Genomic DNA, 22,464 nt, shown 5'->3' with positions numbered 1-22,464 from the left:
ATGGTTGAAATTTGGTATTTAGTCTCCGTTGGGGGCACAAAACTGTGACGTCAATATCCCACCGAAATTACAGAAATTTGTTATTTAATCTTCCATGGGGTTATAGAATATTCCAGAAGAGAATATTCTAGTGTCCGGATTACCGCGTTGTCCTGATTAACGAGTGTCCGGATTATCGAGACTATACTGTATAATAATATTCAAAGTAGTGTATATAAGACTGGGTAACCAACGGATAGAAATAACAAGTTTAAATAAGATATAAATAGGAATAACAAGTAAGGTATGTATATCACCAATATTTTTGAAAATTTAACATAGCTGAAGCCAAGGTTTACCCTCTTAGAATACGCGACTTGTGGTTCTATATTATACAAATTAAATATTTTTGGATAAAATGAAATGTTGTTGGACGTGGCAAAAAATATTGGCCTTAAAAGATAATTTGCGTATATTTATGTTAAAAAATGGGTTGAAGCCAACATGTCTTTTTTTGTTTTCTCTCGATTTGTGAGTAAACCACACTTCTCTCCAATTTCCTGTCACAGTAAAAGTAGAAGCAAACTAAATAAGGATCATCTCACTAATGTATTACTTTTCAAAATTTGAACTGCTTCTACCATTAAATGATGCTGACATTTTGAAGCCAGATTTACAGTGTTTTTTGAAATTTTCTTCTAATTTCATTCCGCAAACAGGTGTTTAAAAAAATCATATATAGGATTGTAGTACTTGCGATTCTGAGTTATTTGATACGTATATTGTGAATGTAGACTGCACAGCTTCATAGAAATCTACATCCAAATGCGGAAATTTTGTGCGAACATTTTTCTAAAAATCATATTTTTCGGGCCTACTTTTTACAATTGTCATTCGATTTCCTCGTACTTGATTGTACATTTTAGTTTTTTACGTTCCGGATCTAATAAATCATTTCCCGTGAAAATCCATCCACTAAAACGCTAGTTACAAGAAAGTTCAAAGTAGAAAAATCACCTAAAATTGTTTTTGGAAATATCGCGTATTTTATCGCGTTTTCTGCGGTTCGTTTCCACTGCAATGAAACAACTAATACAGCATCTTCGTTTTAGCGGAAACAGAGATTTGAAAACTTCACTGATAAGGGAGCTACATTCATTTTATCCCAAAAAATAGTGTGTGATGCTACATCCACGGTTCTTAATTGATCGCCTTGAAATAGCTATATATGGATGTAGATTTTCATGGTGGACATTGAAATCGGATGCGGACAAAAATTGTATGCACTTTGCGCAAATTAGCGATATTTTATAGGTATTTTAATGCTAAGATGCAGCTGATGCTACATCTTAGCCTCCAAATTAAATTTCGAAAAATATATACAAATGAACAGATATGGTCTTGCTGTACATGAAAATCACATGCGGACAAAATAATTTTGATAATTACGCGATTTACACGTATTTTAAAATGCATATAAATAAAAATGGGTTATTTGACCTCTATTTCCATTTCAGAAGCTTTGACATATATCCTCATCAACCCAATTAGCTTCCCTAATGGGAAAGCTTTAGTATGAATGTCAATAAAGCGAAATCCGTCTATTTTGTTGGGAGATTTAAGCAAACTTTAAGGAAGTATTCCTATAAATTTTTACAATATTTTGTACTACATAATGCATGTGAAAAAAATATTTTTTCAAAAAAAAAAAATAATTTTTTGTCCAAAATATGTGCTTATTTTGGCTGTAACATCCAAACTATAACACCAATCTGTATGATTGCAGTCTCATTTGATTCGCCGTAAAGTTTTGATCCACAAAAAATTTTTATGTAATTTTATGGCCACTAAATGGGCATTAATTTGAAAAAAAGTAGACTTATATTCTATAATTTATCAATTTTATGTACATTCCGCGACTTCTGTGTAACATTTTGCAGGTATTATGCAATCTACTCGCTGAAATCACTTCGAGAGAACTTTTTTGTAACAATTGTGCTCATTAAAATAATTAGCGTTTTTATAATATTTTCTTTCTTAAAAAGCGAAGTAAAAGCGCCATAACTTTGGTCCGCAACAACCAAAAATTGGCTCGCGACCAGATTCGTACTGGGAATCTTTTTCTTAACCTACATATAAACAAGTAAAAAAGTATCAGTCGGCTTTGCCGACAGAGATATACCCTCAGCCTGAATATATTGAAACTTTTTTTCCAAAAAACGTATGTATTTAGGTGGTTTTAAAAATTTTGGGCGTTTGAACCGACAAAAATGTTGATTATGATTAAAGATCAAACGTTTTGCGGAGGGGATACAAAAAGGAATGGATCGACATTGACCATTATGGAAGTGGATCTCCAGCCACTACATATGGTGCCATAGGGGGTTTTTACACCCTTCGGGCTGTTTGCTCAAGAAGTATGGACTTGCCCCTGAAACAACTTTTACCATCGCAATTGAGGCAGCGAATGCAAGTTGCTTCAACAAAAATTAAAGTGAGTCGAAAGCAGGTCCTAAAGTGAACATGTATCCGACATTTTGTGTGGGAGGTACCGGATGGAGTGGACAAATATAGTCCATGTTTGAACCTGCTCTATATCTGGTAGATATATTAGAATGTGTAAAGTATGGTCCAATTCGGCCACTCTCTTCAAGAGTTATCGTACGCACAATTTTTCCGAACATTTTTGAACTTTTGTGGGGGAGGTACCTGAAGGAGTGGACCGATATGGCTTATCTTCGAACTTAAACTATGTTTGGACAAAATATTACTAAGGCCAAACTTTATACCGAAGCGGCAGACCCGTTCGAGAGTTATTTTGCCCTCCAACCTCCTCACACGGTGTCATAGGGGTTTTTTGCAACTTTCAGGCTATTTTCTCAGGAAGTATGGACTTGCCCCTGATGAAACTTATACCGTCGTATGGAGGGCAGTGAATACAAGTAGCTAAAGCAAAAATCAAAGCGATTCGAGAGATGGTCCTAAACTGAACTTTTCCAAATTTTTGTGTGGGAGGTACCCGACGGAGTGGACTGATTGAGTCCATATTAAAACCTGATCTAAGTCTGATACACGCTCCACGATGGGCAAAGTAAAGACCAAATCGGTTACTCCCTTCAAGAGTTATCGTGCGCACAAATTTTCCGAACATTTCCGAACTTTTGTGGGGGAGGTACCGGAAGGAGTGGACCGATATAGCTCATCTTCGAACTTAAACTAAGTTTGGGCAAAATATTACGAAAGCCAAAATTTGAACCGAATCGGTTCATCCGTTCGAGAGTTATCGTGCGCTCCAGCCAGCCAGACAGACAGACGGACGGACATTGCTCAATCGACTCCAAATTGTCTGAAACACATTTCGTCCAAACATACTTGGGGTCTAAAACCATTATTTCGATGAGGCACATTTTGCCCGTATGAAAGTGTATATACCCTCGTTAGCATAAATGCTGAGGGTATAAAAATCGTTGATGTAGCGCGAAAAAAATTTATCCTTTTTTTCTGAAATGAAATATGAAATAATTGGCAATATTCCTGATATATTGCACAAACTACTACACCTCCCTTTTCTCTACTGGGATGTTTGTGGAACATTATATAAATTATATATTTTTAAACAATATTCGACAATTGGAAAATTCACATTGATTAGCCCCTCCTGCTACATCTTCAAATTGTCTTTGAATATCAGGTTCCTTTTTGGAATAACCTAAAATAAATAAATAAACAAATATATATACAATTCAATTTGCTATATCTCTGATATTTGATATTTCGGAAAATTGTGAGTTTATTAAAGATCTATCGTCCAAAAATTGTACATTTGTACCTCACATATGCTTGATAATGCACGTAGTTTTGTGCTTTTCAGGGGATTTCGAAAATAGTTCATTGTGGATACATATTGTCATATCAAAAATATATTTTATACCGGAAGAAATAACTAATAATGAATAGAAATTCAAATAATTTGCATGCAAACAAATTTATAAATCCCAAAATTATTCATATTCAATTACACACCAAAGAAGACAGTATAAGTCAGCTGCGCTAATGGTGATATACCCCCCAACCAAAAAAAGAAACAAACACAATAATTATGCCGTATAAAAATATATTGATTTTGTAGCACGAGTTTGCTTCAAAATACGTGGAATCTGTAGGTATCGTAATGTGGGGCTATACCAAATCAATTTTAGCAAGCTAACTTCTGACTTTTGAAAAAGTTTAACAATTATTTTTCAGATTTGTAATTTTATTTGGAGCCGGCAGGAACTTTTGGACCATTATCTCAGGAAGTACGGACCTACCCCGGAAAAATTGTACCGTTGCAATAGGGACCGTGAAAAGAACCTTCTTCAAAAAAAAAAACAAGTAAGCAAAGGCTATAGTCGGACGGGGTCGACCATGTGATACCCTACACCACAACCTCTAGGAATTAGCTATGTGCAACCACTTTGCGCGCTGAATGTGTCGGGTTCGATTACCAAGCCTGGCCACATCAATTTTTCAACAATGGCCCTTAGTAATGTTGGCGATATTTCCTGAGTATTTCAGCCATGAAAAACTTCTCTACAAGTGGCAACTTAGGACACGCCTTTCGGATTCGGCGATAAAAACTACGTTACATATCAATGACATAACATGAATCCATTGATATAAGATAAGCCTCACTTTGTGGAACAATTATATAAATTATAGATATTATACAGTAGTTATTTTTCCATATGTAGGCTACCTTGCCGGTATATGCCATGTAGGAATTAAAATATGGACCAACAAGTAAAAAAGTATCAGTCGGCTTTGCCGACAGAGATAAACCCTCAGCCTGTGTTATTTTATGTTTTTTTTCCAAAAAACAAACTTATGTATTTAGAAGGGTTTTCAAAATGTTGGGCGTATGAATCGACAAAAATATGGATAGGATTAAAGCTCAAAAATTTGCGGGGATAGCGATAGATATGTTTTTTACCATACTAGCCTACGAAAAATATAATATCGCTGTAACCGGGCCACAAGGAAAGCCTTCGGTAATAATGTCCAAAGGATCCTCGAACAGACCCTTAACCACACAAAATGTGGACAGATAGGGCCCAAATTTGAACATAAACTAATTTTCGACAACATTTAGAGATCCAAAGTGTGGACCAAATCGGTTGCTACGTATATGAAATATCGCGCGTACCATTTAGCGAATATTTTCGAACTTCTGTGGGTGAGGTACCGGAAGGAGTGAACCTATAAGCACCATCTTCGAACTTCATCTAATATTCGAAAAAATATTACGAAATCCAAAGTGTGGACGAGTTCTCCAGCCATTACATACGGTGCCATAGGGTTTTTTACAACTTTCGGGCTGTTTTCTCAAGAAGTATGGACTTGCCCCTGAAAAACGTTTACTGTCGTAATTGATGCAGCGAATGCAGATTGCTTCAACAAAAATCAAAGTGATTCGAGAGCAGGTCTTAAAGTGAATTTATCCAAAATTTTGTGTGGGAGGTACCCGAAGGAGTGGATCGATAGAGTCCATATTGATACCTGACCTATACCTGGTAGATACAATAGGATGTGTAAATTATGGACCAAATCGGTCACTCCCATCAAGAGTTATCGTGCGCACAATTTTTCCGAACATTTTTGAACGTTTGTGGGGGAGGTACCTGAAGAAGTGGACCGATATGGCTTATCATCGAACTTACACTAAGGTTGCAAAAAATATTACGAAGGCGTAATTTTGGACCGAACCGGCAGATTCGTTCTAGAGTTATATTGCGCTCCAACCACTACACACGGTGTTATAGGCGTTGTTTGCACCTTTCAGGCTATTTTCTTAGGAAGTTTGGACTTGCCCCTGATGAAACATGTACCGTCGTATGGGGGGCAGTGCATACAAGTTGCTACAACAAAACTCAAAGCGATTCTGAACTTTTCCGAAATTTTGTGTGGGAGGTACCCGAAGAAGTGGACCGATTGAGTCCACTTTTGGAACCTCATCTAAGTCTGTTAGAAATTTCACGATGTGCTAATTAGGGACCAAATCGGTTACTCCCTTCAAGAGTTATCATGCGCACAAATTTTCCGAACATTTTCGAACTTTTGTGGGGGAAGTACCTGGAGGAGTGGACCGATATGGCTCATCTTTGAACTTAAACTAAGTTTAGACAAAATATTATGAAAGTCAAATTTTGGACAAAATCGGCTCATCCGTTCGACAGTTATCGTGCGCACCAGCCAGCCAGACAGACGGACAGACAGACGGACGGACATTGCTAAATCGACTCCAAATTGTCTGAAACACATTTCGTCCGAACATACTTGGGGTCTAAAACCATTATTTCGATGAGGCACATTTTGCCCGTATGAAAGTGTATGTACCCTCGTAAGCATAAATGCTGAGGGTATAAAAAACTGTTCTTCGTTATAGAGAAGTTCGACTGTATTCCATTTATGGGCCACTAGAGTAAAACTTTAAGGACATAAGTCTGTTCTAAACAGATGGGTGTACCATGTCTGTCCAGTCCAGTTGATGCTTTTTTAAATTTTATTTCTATTTTAACACTGTGCAACTCCGTGCGGAATGTTTCATGTCAAAACATAGTTGTTTGAATAGAATTTGAAAAATTATTTAAGCAATGTTGTGAATTTTATCATTGTTTCGGCCAATCGTTCGTTGTGCCTTTTATTGTCGGTGTCATTTGTAACTGTGGCTGGCCTATATGGCCGCAGACCACAGGTACGACGACGGCCTGTTGACTGTTGCATTATCACCGCCTCGATTCACAACTAAATGTGTGACGACATTTTGAGTTGTTTGTGCTGTTGTTATTTTGACACAATATTTCTTTTATGGTACTATCCGTGCATATTAAGTCCACTTGGCTTTGTGCCAAGATGGAGATTAAAAGTCGTTATCTCTAAGTTTGTATTGTTGCGTGACTTTTTGCGGACTGAAATTACGTTTATGTATTGTTGCCAAAAGCATTTAAGTCTCTTTTATGTATGATGACTCTTTTTTGCTGAGGACAAAATTCACTTTTTGCATTAGATGTGTGATAAATGTTTTAGCTCAAAATTAAATATATGAATACTATGTAGGTAAGTTATTTGTTATTTATTTGTTCAGATGTTATTGATAAATCTTTGTAACATTTTGCGGAAGATTTTTTGAATAGTTTTTTGTTAATATGGCGAGAAATTGTAGTAAAAACTTAGTATGAGTCATGAACTATATCACGAGCACTATAAACACGAGGGTTATGACTTTTTTACAACCTCGTATCCTTACATCATATTTGATGGGTTTTACCTAAGATTAGATAACATCTTAATTATAAGGTGATTTGATAAAAAAAGCCCACGCACAAAGCATTTGAAAATTTTTCTATATGAGCTTTTTGGGAACTGAGCTTTGGAGCCACACGACATTACCAAAATGGCATACCCCTTCGTTTCTCAGTAAATTTATCATAATATCATTACGAATACATGTATCATTTTATATAATATATAAGTTTATTTCATATATCATATCAGTACCCCTCGTATCACAATCTCTCAGGAATGGTGACTCCTATTGAAAAGTCATACTGATCATTCTTGTAGACAATTTTTAAGTCTACAACATTTACTTTATTCGATTTCTTATAAGTCTTACCGTTTTTGAGAAAAATTCAAAAAATTTCCTTTAACCTGAAAAACTTCGTTTGCACACACGGGATTAATGGGAAGTTTTAGGACGTTATTTCTAGTGGCAAACTCTTGCTTGGCCTACCTTGTAATGATTGTACCATGCCTTACACCTATGTCTATTTTTGACTGGACTACTTGTGAAGGGTATAGAAACTTACACCAAAAATTGCATCTTTAAATAAAGTTTATTAATCTCTAAATAAGATTTGAACATTATGTTTTCATTCACTTATGCACTTAAGCTCGTCGTATTATATCTCCTCCAAAAGTAAAATATGCCAACAGATCCTTTTTCTCAAAAAATGTTACGTTAACGTCGAACGTAGATGATGGCATATAAGTGGGAAAATTTGTATCGGATAACATTATATTGGTCACATTATACATAAAATTCTACAGAAGAAAAAAACGAAGAAAATACAAATTAAACTATCATTAATAATAAAACATTAAAATAGAATCTACTCACCCCTTTTATGGGACATTTCAAAGGAAGATTACTTCTTTCCATCATGCTATCCACAAACTTCATAACCATTGGTACTCTTCTCACTTGTCCCAAAATTTGACACACTTTAAACTTAACATCAACAAGTTTAATATTTTTAACACCTCTGGTGGGCTTGAATTCCATTTGTATAAAAACATCTGTGTTATTGGACATTGCTCGACTTAACTCAAACATAATTCTAAGGTTATATAGACTGTCATTTAATTTATGCGTACTGCAATTGTAACGTTTGACAAGAGGTGGCAGGAAATTACAGGTTAGATTACGCATTTCCAATTTAAAAGGACGACGATCACCACCAGCCTGTGTGAGAAAAAAATAATTTAACCAACGATTTGTTTGTTTTATTTTAGACATACCATTAGTAACTTAAATGAATTTAAGGTAATTAGAAAGAAAATAATGTTATTAAACAACATTTCTAGAGCGTGTATTTTTAGTAAGTGATTGCGTGAAGCCCTCAACATTTATTATAATGGCTAAATATTAATAGCCATTATTACGAATATTGGTATTTCAGGTAATTAAAATTGTTTATATTAATTGATATTTTATACGCAACAGTTGTTTTCAACCATGAAAAAATGAGACATTGATCGATCATGGAAATCGTTTTTATTTACAATTAATGTCCCAGTCAAATAGACATTGAAATAGCAAAAAATCCCACAAAGGTGGAGAGTCAGGCTTGGGTATTTATGTTTTTATACCATCCACCATAGTATGGAGCATGATACAATAAGAAGGTAGCATTTTCAGCCCAGTTGATGGTAACATAATGTGTCAATTGCATTGAATTTATGTCAAATTTTGACATCTTATGTTACCAAAAACGGCAGTTGCTGCTACCTTCTTATTGTATCATGGTATGGAGGGTATATTAAGTTTGTTTTCGTTTGTAACTCATTTGTGACCCTATAAAGTATATATAATTCTCATCAGGGAATAAAATTCTGAGTTAATCTATGCATGTCCGTCCGTCCGAGCGTCTGCGGTAATCCGTCCTTCTGTGGTAATCTGTCCGTCTGTGGTAATCCGTCCGTATGTGGTAATCACTCTAGCATTCATAAACATGGAAATAGGAAACTGAAATTTTGGGAAGATGCGTCTTTTGCTTGCATATAGGTGAAGTTCGATGATGGGCTATATCGGTATAGGTTTTGGTATAGCCCCATATAACGGTACCGCCCGATTTCAGGTATTTTGACGTTTTTAGTCACAATTTAAAACCAAACTAGCTATAATTTGACATTTAGGATTCCTAGTGATCAAGAAACTTACATTCCAAAAATTATGGGCATAGATCCATGTTTTGGTATAGCCCCCATACAACGGTACCTCCCGATTTTCAGTACTTTGAGGATTTTAGCTACAATTTTTAACCGAACTGACCACAAAACTTTTCCACCAAAAATAGTGAACATAGGTAAATGTTTTGGTGCCTCCCAGTTTTCGTTATTTTGAGAATTTTAGCTACAAGTTTTAACTGAATTAGCTGTAATTTACATTTGGGGTTCTCAGTGGTCGCGAAACTTCTCCACTAAAAATCGTCAACACAGGTCCTTGTTTTGATATACCCCATATAACGGTACCTACCGATTTTCGGTAGTTTAAGGATTTTGGCTACAATTTTTAACCGAACTAGCTGTAATATGACATTTGAGGGTCTGAGTGGCCTCGAAACTTTTTCTCCAAAAATAGTGAACAAAGGTAAATGTTTTGGTATAGCCCCCGATATTCGGTAGTGTGAGGATTTTAGCTAACATTCGAGGTTCTCTGTGGTCACAAAATATCTCCACCAAAAATCGAACTCGCAGTAATTTGATATTTGAAGTTTTCAGTGGTAACGAAACTTCTTCACTAACAAGTAAAAAAGTATCAGTCGGCTTTGCCGACAGAGATATACCCTTAGCCTATATGAATCGAAACTTTCGTCTACGTACAGAATTTTGTGGCTTTTATTTTGGACATTTGAAATTTCCGACAAAAATGTGGATTAGGATTAAAGTTCAAAATGTTGCGGAGGAGGTACTTGAAGGAATGGACCGACGTAGTCCATTATGGAAGTTGATCTTATTTTGGGGGTCATATCTTTTCGATTGATACAGCGTCACTATGGGTGCCACAGTGGTGCAATGGTATGCACACCCGCCTTGCATGCTGAAGGTCGTGGGTTCGATTCCCCGGACAGTCAATATCAAAATTTTCAACGGTGGCAAAATACCCCTGAGTAATGTTGGCGACATTTCCCGGGTATTTCAGCCATGTAAAACTTTTCTACAAAGTGGTGTCTTAAGATACGCCGTTCGGACTCGGCTATCTGCAGTAGGTACCATATCATTGAGCTAATATGAATCGGGGTGCACTCATTGATATGAGATAAGTCTCCCTTGTTCCGTATGGGATGTTTGTAGAACAATTATAGTCACTTTAGTGGGTCATAGTATAACTTTTGGATCAGTATGCCAGGAAGCATGGACTTGTCCACGGAAAACATAATCTCGCTCGGGACCACAACGAACAGCATTTCCCAAGGATCTTCGAACAAACCCTAATATGCACTTAGACATTAATGTTGAACTTTTGTGGGGGAGGTACCCTAAGGAGAGGACCGATATGGACCATTTTAAAAGTTGAACTAAATTTTGACAAAATATAAAGCGACCAAAAGTTTGGACCAAATTGGTTGCCCCGTTAAAGATATATCGTGCATACCATTTTAGTGACATTTCTTAAATATTGAAGGAAATACCGTTATTGTCCATTTTCGAACTGAAACTAATAACGAAGACCAAATTTTGGACTAAATCGGTTGATCAGTTCGAGAGTTATCTTGCGCTCCAACCACTAGACACGGTGTCATAGGATGTTTTGCTCCTTTTAAGCTATTTTCTCAAGAAGTATGGGTTTGCCTCTGAAGAATCTCTTGCCGACGTAAAGTTGCTTCAACAGAAATCAAAGTGATTCGAGAGCAGGCCTTAAAGTGAATTTATCCGAAATTTTGTGTGGGAGGTAGCCGAAGGAGTGGACAAATATAGTTCATATTCAAACCTGCTATTAGGATATGTAAAGTATGGACCAAGAGTTATCATGCGCACAAATTTTCCGAACATTTTCGAACTTTTGTCCAAGCCTTCATATAGCTCCCATTGAACAATAGCTCCTTATATTCGGTATTTCCAAAGTTGTGGCCTCAATGTTCTTCCGAAATGGCTGAAATTTGCTACTTAGTCTTCGTTTGGAGTATAGAACTTTATTTCAGAATTTTGTTGGTATAGGTCCCCATTCCGGTAGTACGCGTCACTTTAAGATATTTTGAATGTATTAGTCCCATTTGACCACAGAATTGGTTGTTACTTTGTATTTTGTGTTTCCAGAGGCTACGAAACATTTCTACTATAAAATATTTATATAGGTCCACGTTTTGATATAGCCCCCATAGAACAGTAGCACCCGATTTTCGGTATTTTCAAGGTTTTAGCTTCATTATCACACCGAATTGGCTGAAATTTGATACTTAGTCTTCGTTGGGGGTATACAACTTTCCGCCAGAAATTTGTCGGTATAGGTCCCCACCTTCATATAGCCCTCATAGAACGATACCTCCCAATTTTCGGTATTTTGAATTTTGTGGCATCAATAATCCACCGAAATTGTTGAAATTTGGCATTTGGGGTATACAATTTTCTATCCGATATTTGTAGGTATAGGTCCACTCCTTCATATAGCCCCCATAGCACAATACCTCCCGGTTTTCGGTATTTTGAAGGTTGTGGCCTCAATATTCCTCTGAAATGGCTGAAATTTGGGACTTAGTCTTCGTTGGTGGTATAAAACTTCCCCCATAATTTTGTTGTTATAGGTCCACGCCTTCGTATAGCCCCCAAAGAATTGATTCTTCCGATTTTCGGTCTTATTGGGGATATAAAACCTTCCATATGAAACTTGTCTGTATAAGTCCTCGCCTTCATACAGCCCCCATAGAACGGTACATCCGGATTTCCGGTATTTTGAAGTTTGTAGCATCATTATTCCACCGAAATTGTTGAAATTTGGTATTTTGTCTTCATTTGGGGTATAAAACTTTTTATACGATATTTGTCGGTATAGGTTCACGCCTTCATATAGCCCCCATAGCACAATTCCTCCCGATTTTCGGTATTTTGGAGATTGTGGTCTCAATATTTCTCCGAAATGGCTGAAATTTGGTACTTCGTCTTCGTTGCGGGTATTCAACTTTACCCTCTAAATTTGTCGGTTTATAGCCCCATACGAAACTTTCCACTTGTTAGGTATAGGTCCACGCCTTCATATTGCCCTTATAGAACGGTACATCCCGATTTTCGGTATTTTCAAGGTTTGTGACAATAACCTTCAAAATACCGAAAAATCAGTCACTGAAATTCGTCGGTATAGGTCCACGTTTCGATATTGGCTCTATAGAACGGTACCTTACGATTTTCGTAATTCTGAGGGTTATAACGTAAATATCCCACCGAAATGACTGAAAATTGTTATTTAATCGTCCATGGGGTTTTAAATATTCCAGAAGAGAATTATCAGTAAAGGTCCACGTCTTCCTACATCTATACTTATAAAAGGGTTCAGTAATGATGACTCACTGAATGACTGACTGACTTGGGTGATGGTCACTCTTGGTCCTGAAATTTGGAATTACTATTACTGTTGGAGTGTAGGTTTGAGATATGGAGGTAGTTTTCGAAATTCGTACATATGGGTACGAAAGATACTAAATAGTACCAAATAAAGTACAACTTGGATTTGGGGGAACGGATGGAGCTGGAATCCTGAAATTTAGAACTAGGATTACTGTAGGAGTGGACATTCGTAATTTTGGGCACGAAAAGTACTAAATGGTACCAAATTTGGTACAATATGAATTTAAGTCATCGGATAGAGCTGGAATAGTGAAATTTGTAATTAAGATTACTCTTGGAGTGTGGGATTAGGATACTTTTGGAAATTCGTACTTATGGCAACGAAAAGAACTTAATTCGTACTTGTGGGTACAAAAAGTACTGAGTGATACTAAATTTGGTACAATAGGGATTTGGGTGAACGGATCGAGCTGGAAACCTGAAATTTGGAATTTAGATTACAGTTGGAGTGTAGAATTGGGGAAGTTTCGGAAATTCGTGCTTATGTGTATGAAAACTACTAAATGGTACTAAATTTGGTACAATGGGGATTTGGGTGAACGAAAAGAGCTGGAATCTTCAATTTTGGAGTTAAGATAACTGTTGGAGTGTAAGATTGCGATAAGTTTGGAAATTCGTACTTATGGGTGGTAAAAGTACGAACAGGAAGAGTTGGAATTCTGAAATTTGGAACTAAGATTACTGTTGGAGAGTAGAATTGAGGTGGGTTTGGAAATTCGTGTTTATGTGTACGAAACGTACTAAATGGTACTAAATTTGGTACAATTCTGATTTCGGAAAATGGATGAAATTTGGAATAAAGATTGGAGTTGTAGGATTGAGGTAGTTTTGGAAATTCATACTTATGGGTGCTAAAAGTACTAAACGGTACTAAATTTGGTACAGTTGAGATTTGGGTTAACATATAGAGCTGGAATCCTGAAATTTGATATTACAATTACTGTTGGAGAATAGGCATGAAGAATGGTAGTTTTGGAAATTCGTGCTTATGGGAACAAAGATTAGAAAATGGTACTAAATTTGGTACAATTTGGATTTGGAAGAACGGATTGAGCTGGAATCCTGAAATTTGGTATTAAGATTACTATTGGAATGGAGGATTGAGGTAGGTTTCGGAATTTGTACTTATGTGTACGAGCAGGTATTGCATTTAGTACAATTTGGGTTTGGGTGAACGGATAAAGCTTGATTCCTCAAATTTGGACTGAGGGTGAGGTAAGGGTTTTTATAAACTATGAGTGTACGAAAAGTACTAAATGGTACCAAATTTAGTACAATTTGGATTTGGGTGAACGGATAGATCTGGAATCCTTAAATTTGGAATTGATATTACTATGACTAAAGTAGTTTAGGAAATTCGTAATTAGAGTATTGGTGCAATAGAGATTTAGGTAAACGGATAGAGCTGGTATCCTGAGATTTCTGTTGGAGTGTAGGATTGAGGTAGTTTTGGAAATTCGTACTTATGGGAACGAAAAGTTCTAAATGTTACTAAATTTGGTACAATGGGGATTTGGGTGAACGGATATATGTAGCTGGAATCCTGAAATTTGGAATTAAGATTACTTTTGAAGTGTAGGATTGAGGTAGTGTGGGAAATTCGTACTTATTGATACGGAAAGCACTAAATGGTATTAAATTTGGCACAACTTGGATATGGGTGTATGAATCGAGTGGAATCCTGAAGTTTTGAATTAAGATTACTGTATGGTTGTAGGCTTGAGGTAGTTTTGGAAATTCGTACTTATGGGTACGAAAATTACTAAATAGTACTAAATTTGTTACAATTTGGATTTGGATGAACGGATAGAGCTGGAATCCTGAAATTTGGAATTAAGAATATTGTTGGACTGTAGAATTGATGTAGTTTTGGAAATTCGTACTTATGGGTACGGAAAACACTAAATGGTACTAAATTGTGTACAACTAGGATTTGGGTGAACGAATAGAGTTGGAATACTGAAGTTTTGAATTATGGTTACTGTTGGAGTGTGGGATTGCGGACGTTTTGTAAATTCGTACTTATGGGTATGAACAGTACTGAATTTGGTACAATTTGGATTTGAGTGAAAAGATAGAGCTGGGCTCCTGAAATTCGGAATTAAGTTTACTGTTGAAGTGTATGACTGAGGGAGTTGTGGAAATGCATACTTTGGTACAATTTGGATTTTGGTAAACGGATAGAGTTGGAATTAAGATTACCGTTGGAGTGTAGGATTGAGGAAGTTTTGGAAATTCGTACTTATAGGTAAGAGAAGTTCTAAATGGTAGTAATATGGTACAATATGGATTTAGGTGAACCGATAGCGGTAGAATCCTGAAATTTGAAATTATGATTATTGTAGGCCTGTTGAATGGAGGAAAGTTCTAAATTGTTCTAAATTTTATACAATTTGGATTTGGTTTAACGGATAGGGCTGGAGTCCTGAAATTCGGAAATAAGATTACAGTTAAAGTGAAGGATTGAGGTAGTTTTCGAAAATCTTACATATGGGTACGAAGAATACGAAATGGTACTAAGTTTGGTACAATTTGGAATTTAGGGTGAGTATTGGTGTGCAACGTTGGTCTCGCTGTTAATTTGTAAGGGTGATATACGACTGATGTTTTTGAAAATCGAACTAAACGGGTACAAACAGTACTAAAATAAAAATAAATATTGATTGAAACTGGTATTAGTGCAACAAAATTTTCAGTGTTCGCCATTTCCATATTATATATTGTTTATTTGTGTTTTATATCCTTTTCGCATACGAAGTAGCGGGCACTTTGCTAGTTCCCCATAGAAGCATACCTCTTGATTTTTGATAAGTTTTACTAACATTATCTTACCGAAATATCAGAAGATTGGTATTTGGTCTTCTTTGAGTCTAAAAACTTTCCGTCAGAACTTTGTTGGTATAGATCGAAGTTTTGATATAGGCCCATAATAACGGTACCTCCGGAATATCTTACTTAACTTAGCGGCTTTCTTACTTGTTTTCATTTGAGTTGTACTGACGAGCATCTCAGCTTTGGTTGGATGCGTTGCAACAATTAAGATATTGTGAACTCTAAAATGTTCCCAATTGCGTTACTAGAATTGGTGAAATGCTTGTGATGTTGAAAAATACGCTGGGATATCCCAATTTTAAATTTATAAAATTTTATTTCTCTATATTTATATATTCCGCGGGGAAAGCTTGATAATGAAATTAAACCATCTGAGCTTTTACATTAATGACAAATACCTCTGCATCTATTTGGTGTATTACAGACATGTAAAATGCTAATCAAGAAGGCCAGCAAAGCTTTCAATCAGTACCAAGTAGATGTCGAGAGTAGTCAAATATAAAAGTCATTTAATATAGGTGAAATAGGAGTATAGGTGAAAACTTTAGTATCTCCCTAAAATAAATGTTTACGAGGGGAGAGCTTATGCAAAGATGTGTGGTTTAGAGTATCACAATGCGGCACGTCCGGTCTATAGCAATTGCTCACTTGTTTTTTGTAAAAATTTGTTTGTGTGCTGTTGGGGGGGAAGTTGAAGGAGGTGATGTTGGGTGTTGGTATAATACTATAGTATTTCGGATTCTCAGTAGATAGAAAACATCGATGTGTCGTTTATATTATTGTTTAACAGGAATTGATATTTTTCAGTAAGCCATGATGAGACGGAGGGGCTTTGTACTTTCGTTGCCAATAGGAATCTAATTTTCGATTGTACTTCAATACAACTCATGGTGAAGGGTCGAACTTAACCCCCTTCTTACTTATTATTTATGCTTTGTAGAACAGTTTTGAATGTATGTTTACTGTTAAGAAACTATTGTCTTTTGTAAACGTTAAAATTGTCTTTTGTAAACGTTGGTTTAAAACAAAAAATCAAATAAACAATACTTATTGCCAACATTTACCTTAAGCCGGTAGCTTGTATTCCCCTGATACCAATCGAAATTATTGTTATTGTCATAGTTGGCAGCAGGAAGTTCCTGTTACAAATGTACTCGTTGGACCACGATCATTTGCCATTTACGTACAGATCTCATTGTTATGCCTTCATAGCAACATTTCTGTTAATAATGGCACTTAAAAACAGATGCACATTTGATATCCGCCTGTTTGTACGTGACATTTGTACTATTTGTTAAGGTAATGTACCATACATTACAGTAACATATTCCCTAGCTTTTTTGAAGACGTCACATTCACATCACTGTTTTTAGATCAAGAAACGTGAAGTGTATACTAGATGTTGATCAGTAAGATTTTTTTTAAGACGTATTTTGAGCGATTTAATCTTATGTGACATTTTTTCATGTTTGCACAAAAACAAAAAAAAAAATCTGATATTATTATGATCAGCGATTTTTATTAATTTGATTTCGATCACGCGCTTCAAGTGAGGTACCACATGAGTATTTCCCTGAAGAAATTTTCATCCACGGAAAGTTCATGCGATTCATGGTATGACATGGTTGGCCCTTGAGGACTATAGCCTTTTCTTAAAAACCCCTAAGGATATAGGAATGTAAGAGGCTGTCTCGAAACATTGAAAAGACAGTATAAAATGAGGAAATTTCTGGAAATGTATTCCAATTCCGGCTTATAAAACAAATGTTCCACTTCGGACCTAATCCAATGAATATGTATAAATTATCATTTACAGTTACTCTTTGAACCTACATACATACATAGATTCGTCCTAATACCCTACACATTCATTGCAATGATTTCGTATAAAATAAAAATGACTCCCGGTTACACTGCTGCTTTGGTGAAAGAAGAGTGAATGGCAATTTTGCTGCTACACTTTGGCATCTACAAAATTGTATTTGTCTGCATTTTAAAATGAAAATATGTACGTTGAGTTTTAGCCGACACTAAAATCATTGGCAATCAAAATTGATTGGCATGAAGTTACTGAGCTTACGTTTGAATTTGCGTTGGTAAAGAACATATGACGGTAATGATGCTACGTCTACGACATTATTGAATGCAAGGAAACCGATGAATGCACAGAAATCAAGAAGCAAAGCAAGCACATCAATTGAATGGCATGGATGTAATTGATGTTATATAGCCCACGGTCGTATAACTACACATTGAAGATTTACCATACACTGCCGTGGTTGCTGCTGCTGCTGCTTAAAAACATCCAACTAACCATTCACCGGTGGCGTCGGTGAATTCACATTTGAGTCCATGCGTCCGCTTGTCCCGTCATCAATCAATACACATTTGTAGTTGTTATTGTAAAATAAAAGTGTTGTTACTTGAATACAGATAGGTTTTGGCTCAATTCGTCAGGCTACTGTTTAGTATTTGCCACAAACATGTGTGTCGACTAAAGTGAAAATCATCTCTTCATCATAGCATTAACGTCCGACAGACATCCCAAGCCATTATTATCATAGTGATCGTCCTCATCTTTGTAATATGTAATGACTTCTGATTTACTCATTTCATAATAATACCTTTCGGTCGACTGCCAGGTTTGTTGAGAAACATATACAGTACATACATATGTACGTACATACATATGAATGTATATATGTGGGCATAGGTAGTACCTTAATGTAAATCGATGTTACTGTTGGTGCATATTCAGCACATTTGAACCCAGCAACAAATTGGGAGCCGCGGGCGTCTAATAACCCTTTAAAAGATAATGTTAAAAGCTACCTTATGCATTAACAATATTAGAACAAGTGAACAAAGGCTATAGTCGGGACAGGGCCGACTATGTGATACCCTACACCACTACCCATGCGAATAAGATTTTCACTGGTAAACATTTCTTTTAGGGAATATTTCCTGACTACCACCATACTCAATATGTCCATTCCTCTCGGGTAGCCCCATTAGCCCCGATCAAAATTGCGACCAAATTTTTCATTCTTTCTAATCACACTACAGATTACAAGAAATGGAAAAATTGGATACCATTGTGATATCTCCCATGATATCTCAAAATTTCGTGACGGTCCGATCAAAATTGCGACCTGTAGCGTGATTACAAAAAAAAAGAAGGAAAAATGGGATGTTGTACCGACTATTGCGATATCTCCGTTAGGCGGCCATCAGACCATCTGCTTTTTCACATGCATGTGAAAAAGCAGATGGTCTGATGGCGGCCTACACCAACATACTTTGCATCGTTGTAAAGGTGTGATTTTCTACTTTCATAGCCAGGCTTTGCATTTGGAAGGTCCCCAAACAAAGCTGAGATATTCGTCATAATAATTGAAATCGAAGAAATGAAAACTTGTGTGGGATTAGCGACTATTGCGATATCTCCATTGTTTGACCTTCTACGACAACCTACGTTACATCGTTGCAAAGGAGATATTTTTTACTTGCATTAGAATGTTTTGCTTTTTATATACCCCATATAGAAGCGGAGATATTCGCTTTGAAATAAAACGTTGACTTTTTCTCCAAATAAGTTTTTTGCCCATTCCGACCCCTGAATATTATCTGGCCATCACCAAAATCAGTAGTCTTCTTTCCCTCCCGGACCCCCATTTCGTTTCGATCCGATCAAAATTACGACCTGTAGCTTGATTTTCTAAAAAGTGGACAAATGGGATGTATTACCGACTATTGCGATATCTCCGTTACTTGGCCACCTACGCCAACCTACTTTGCACCATTGTAAAGGTGGGACTTTTTACTTTCATAGCCATACTTTGCTTTTCGAAAGTCTCAACCAAAGCTGTGATATTCGTCATTATAACTAAAATTGCAAAAACAAAAAGTTGGCATAGAACCTCCATTATGCCTCAGGGTCATCGAAAATTTGGACCATCGGATGGAGGTGTGCCGCCGTGGTCGCGGCGCCCATTTGGACGATATTTGAGTAATACCAATATATCATAATAAAATAAAATTACAATAATTTCCTAAATAGTTTGTGTTTTATTCAAAATCAACATCGGCCCTTACAATTTAACCACCCTTTACAACCATAAGAACATCTCTTTTTTTGTAATTTCGTGCGTGAGTGTGCGTGTTCGTGCCTTCTTGAAAAACGCCGTGTTTGCGCGTGAATGTGCATAAAAATGTTGTTCCGTGTTCGTGCTTAATTCTTTAGGCACGCGCCCATCTCTAAAAAAGAGTCTACCAAAGTGGGTTTGCCAGTCAACGGCGATAAGACGAAATCTGTGGTATTAACACGCAAGATGTCCAGTAGACTCGGACCAACTGTGGATGTTCAGATCTACAATTTTGAGGTAGTAAATGAATTTATTTACCTCGGCACTGTCACAAATAAAATGAACAACATTACATTCAAATCAAGAGAAGAGGAATATTGGCCAACATATGCTATTTTGGAATAAGTAAACAGTTCAAAACAAAACCACCTCTCGTCAAACCTAACTTACACTCTACCGTACTTATGTAGGGATCTGAAGCATGGGTACTTTCAAAAGCAGTTGAGGCAGAACTTGGTATGTTCGAGAGAAAAATTCTTTGAAAGATTTATGGACCAATATGCGTTGACGATGAATACTGTTGTCTTATGAACCACGAACTGATATAGTACAACATATTGAGCTACAACGATTGCGTTGGCTGGGCCATGTCAGCAGGATGGATGAAGATGCCCCCGCCAGAACGGCATTTGAATGCGAGCCACTCGACGGTATACGCCCCAAAGGAAGGCCAAAACTCCGATGGAAAGACCAAGTTAAAGAAGATACCGCAAAACATGGCATACTAAATTGGAGAAGTAAAGCAAAAGATCGGTGCGTTTGGTGAATATATTCTTATTTCGGTTTGTTTAGTATAAACACCATCTAAGTATGTTGGGTTTCCCAACAGGATTTTGGAGTTTTCCCTATCTACTCATTATTCCAAAGGGATGTATGGACATTTTATTGCACATGACTTTAACGCTAGATGCACCGCTATTACAGGCTTACCATACACGCAGGGAAAAAATATGAGTGATCCAACAATATTTGAAGAGCAAAATATGTATTGTAAAGATATTTTTGGTTTCCGTATGTAGTATTTTGACTCCAACAATAAAACGATTACAACAATTATTTTTGTCATATCCAAAAACAGTTTTCAGTATTTTGAAGATTTTAGCTACAATTTTTTACCGAACTACCTGTAATTTCACGTTTGGGGTTCCCAGTGGTTACAAAATATCTCCAATAAAACCGTCAACATAGGTCCATCTTTTGGTATAGCCCCCATATAACGGTACCTCGCGATTTTCGGTATTTTGAGGATTTTAGCTACAATTTTTGACCGAACTACCTCTAATTTGGGAGTGGAGGTTCCTAGTAATCACAAAACATATCCACCTAAAACTGTCAACATAGGTCCATGTTTTGGTACAGCCCCCATATAACGGTACCTCCAGATTTTTGGTATTCTGAGGATTTTAGCTAAAATTTTTCACCGAACTACCTGTAATTTGACAGTTGAGGTTCCTAGTAATAACAAAATATCACTATCAAAAACTGTGAACAGAGGTCTACATTTTGGAATATCCCCCATATAACGTTACCTCCCGATTTTCGGTATTTTGAAGATTTTAGCTACAAATTTCGGCCGAACTTTTTGTAAGTCGACATTTGAGGTTCCCAGTGGTCACACAACATCTCCACCAAAAACTGTCAGCATAGGTCCATGTTTTTGTATAGCCACCCCCTTTTTAAATTGTCAACGTAGGTCCATGTTTTGGTATAGCCCACATATAACGGTGCCTCCCCATTTTCGGTATTCTTGACCCAACTATCTGTAATTCAAAAAACTGTCCACATAGATACATGTGTTGGTAGAGCCCTCATATAACGGTATCTCCCTATTTTCGGTTTTTTGAATTTTAGCTACAATTTTTGATCCAAGTATCTGCAATTCGACATTAGAGTTTCCCAGTGGTCACAAAACTTCTCCATCAATAACATAGTTCCTTACTTTAATTTAGCCCAATATAAGGTTCCCGACCGATTGAATACATTTTTTATGATTTTGTCCACATAGATACATGTGTTGGTAGAGCCCCCATATAACCCCCATGACCAAAATTTTGAAAGTTCATGTTAGCGAAAATGTCTTATGAAAGATATAAACCTTATTTTAGACTTATTTTACTGATGAAATAATCTTCATTACTATTTTTTAATACAAATCGCCTAAGACTTCTTGGCAAATTTATCTTGCTTTAGAACTTTTTTGACAATATGTCAGAGTTAATATATGGTCAAAACAATGAATATGTTAATAATCCCATATATTTTTTGGCGTATCAATTATCAAATAATTTACAACTACAGGGAATGTTATGAAATTCAGTGATATCACTTCGGTAAGATTAAAAGAAAGAGAATACAATAGGAAACCCTTAGAAATATTATAACATTGAATTTTCAAATATCTTAACATTATAATTTTCAAAAATATGCAAAAATCCGATGTCTACTTATCACAACGAATTTCTGAAGATCGAGAACTAATGCTAGTTAGTCTATCCATCAAGAAATTCTAGCACCTAATCGCGGTTATGTAAATTACAAATTCTGTCGCATCTGTCAATAGACAGCCTTTAGCCAAAATGTGACTTATCGAAATAATGGCTTTAGGGCCAAAGCGTGTTTGGAAGAAATC

At 36.3% G+C, this 22,464-nt stretch overlaps 1 protein-coding gene across 3 annotated transcripts in view; it reads right to left on the bottom strand.

Annotated features, from left to right (window-relative positions):
* Positions 1-7,841: 7,841 nt before the first annotated feature.
* LOC141400910 (uncharacterized) overlaps positions 7,842-22,464 on the bottom strand; it is a 35,574-nt gene continuing 20,951 nt past the window's right edge. For 2 of the 3 annotated variants that reach the window (XM_073980609.1, XM_073980608.1), the window contains 2 exons: positions 8,138-8,482; positions 7,842-8,061 (listed from right to left, as the gene is read on the bottom strand). In XM_073980609.1, the coding sequence (XP_073836710.1) occupies positions 7,906-8,061; positions 8,138-8,449 (468 nt within the window). In that variant the 5' untranslated portion in view covers positions 8,450-8,482 and the 3' untranslated portion in view covers positions 7,842-7,905. Of the gene's footprint in view, positions 8,062-8,137; positions 8,483-8,538; positions 8,605-22,464 lie in introns of those variants that run through there. The other variant, XM_073980607.1, reaches the window with a different exon arrangement.

Source organism: Musca autumnalis, unplaced genomic scaffold, assembly GCF_047663935.1.
Source record: "Musca autumnalis isolate F117 unplaced genomic scaffold, ASM4766393v1 scaffold_4, whole genome shotgun sequence".
Lineage (NCBI taxonomy): Eukaryota > Metazoa > Arthropoda > Insecta > Diptera > Muscidae > Musca > Musca autumnalis.
Note: the sequence above shows the minus strand (reverse complement) of the source record. Positions and strands in the feature narration are given on the sequence as shown.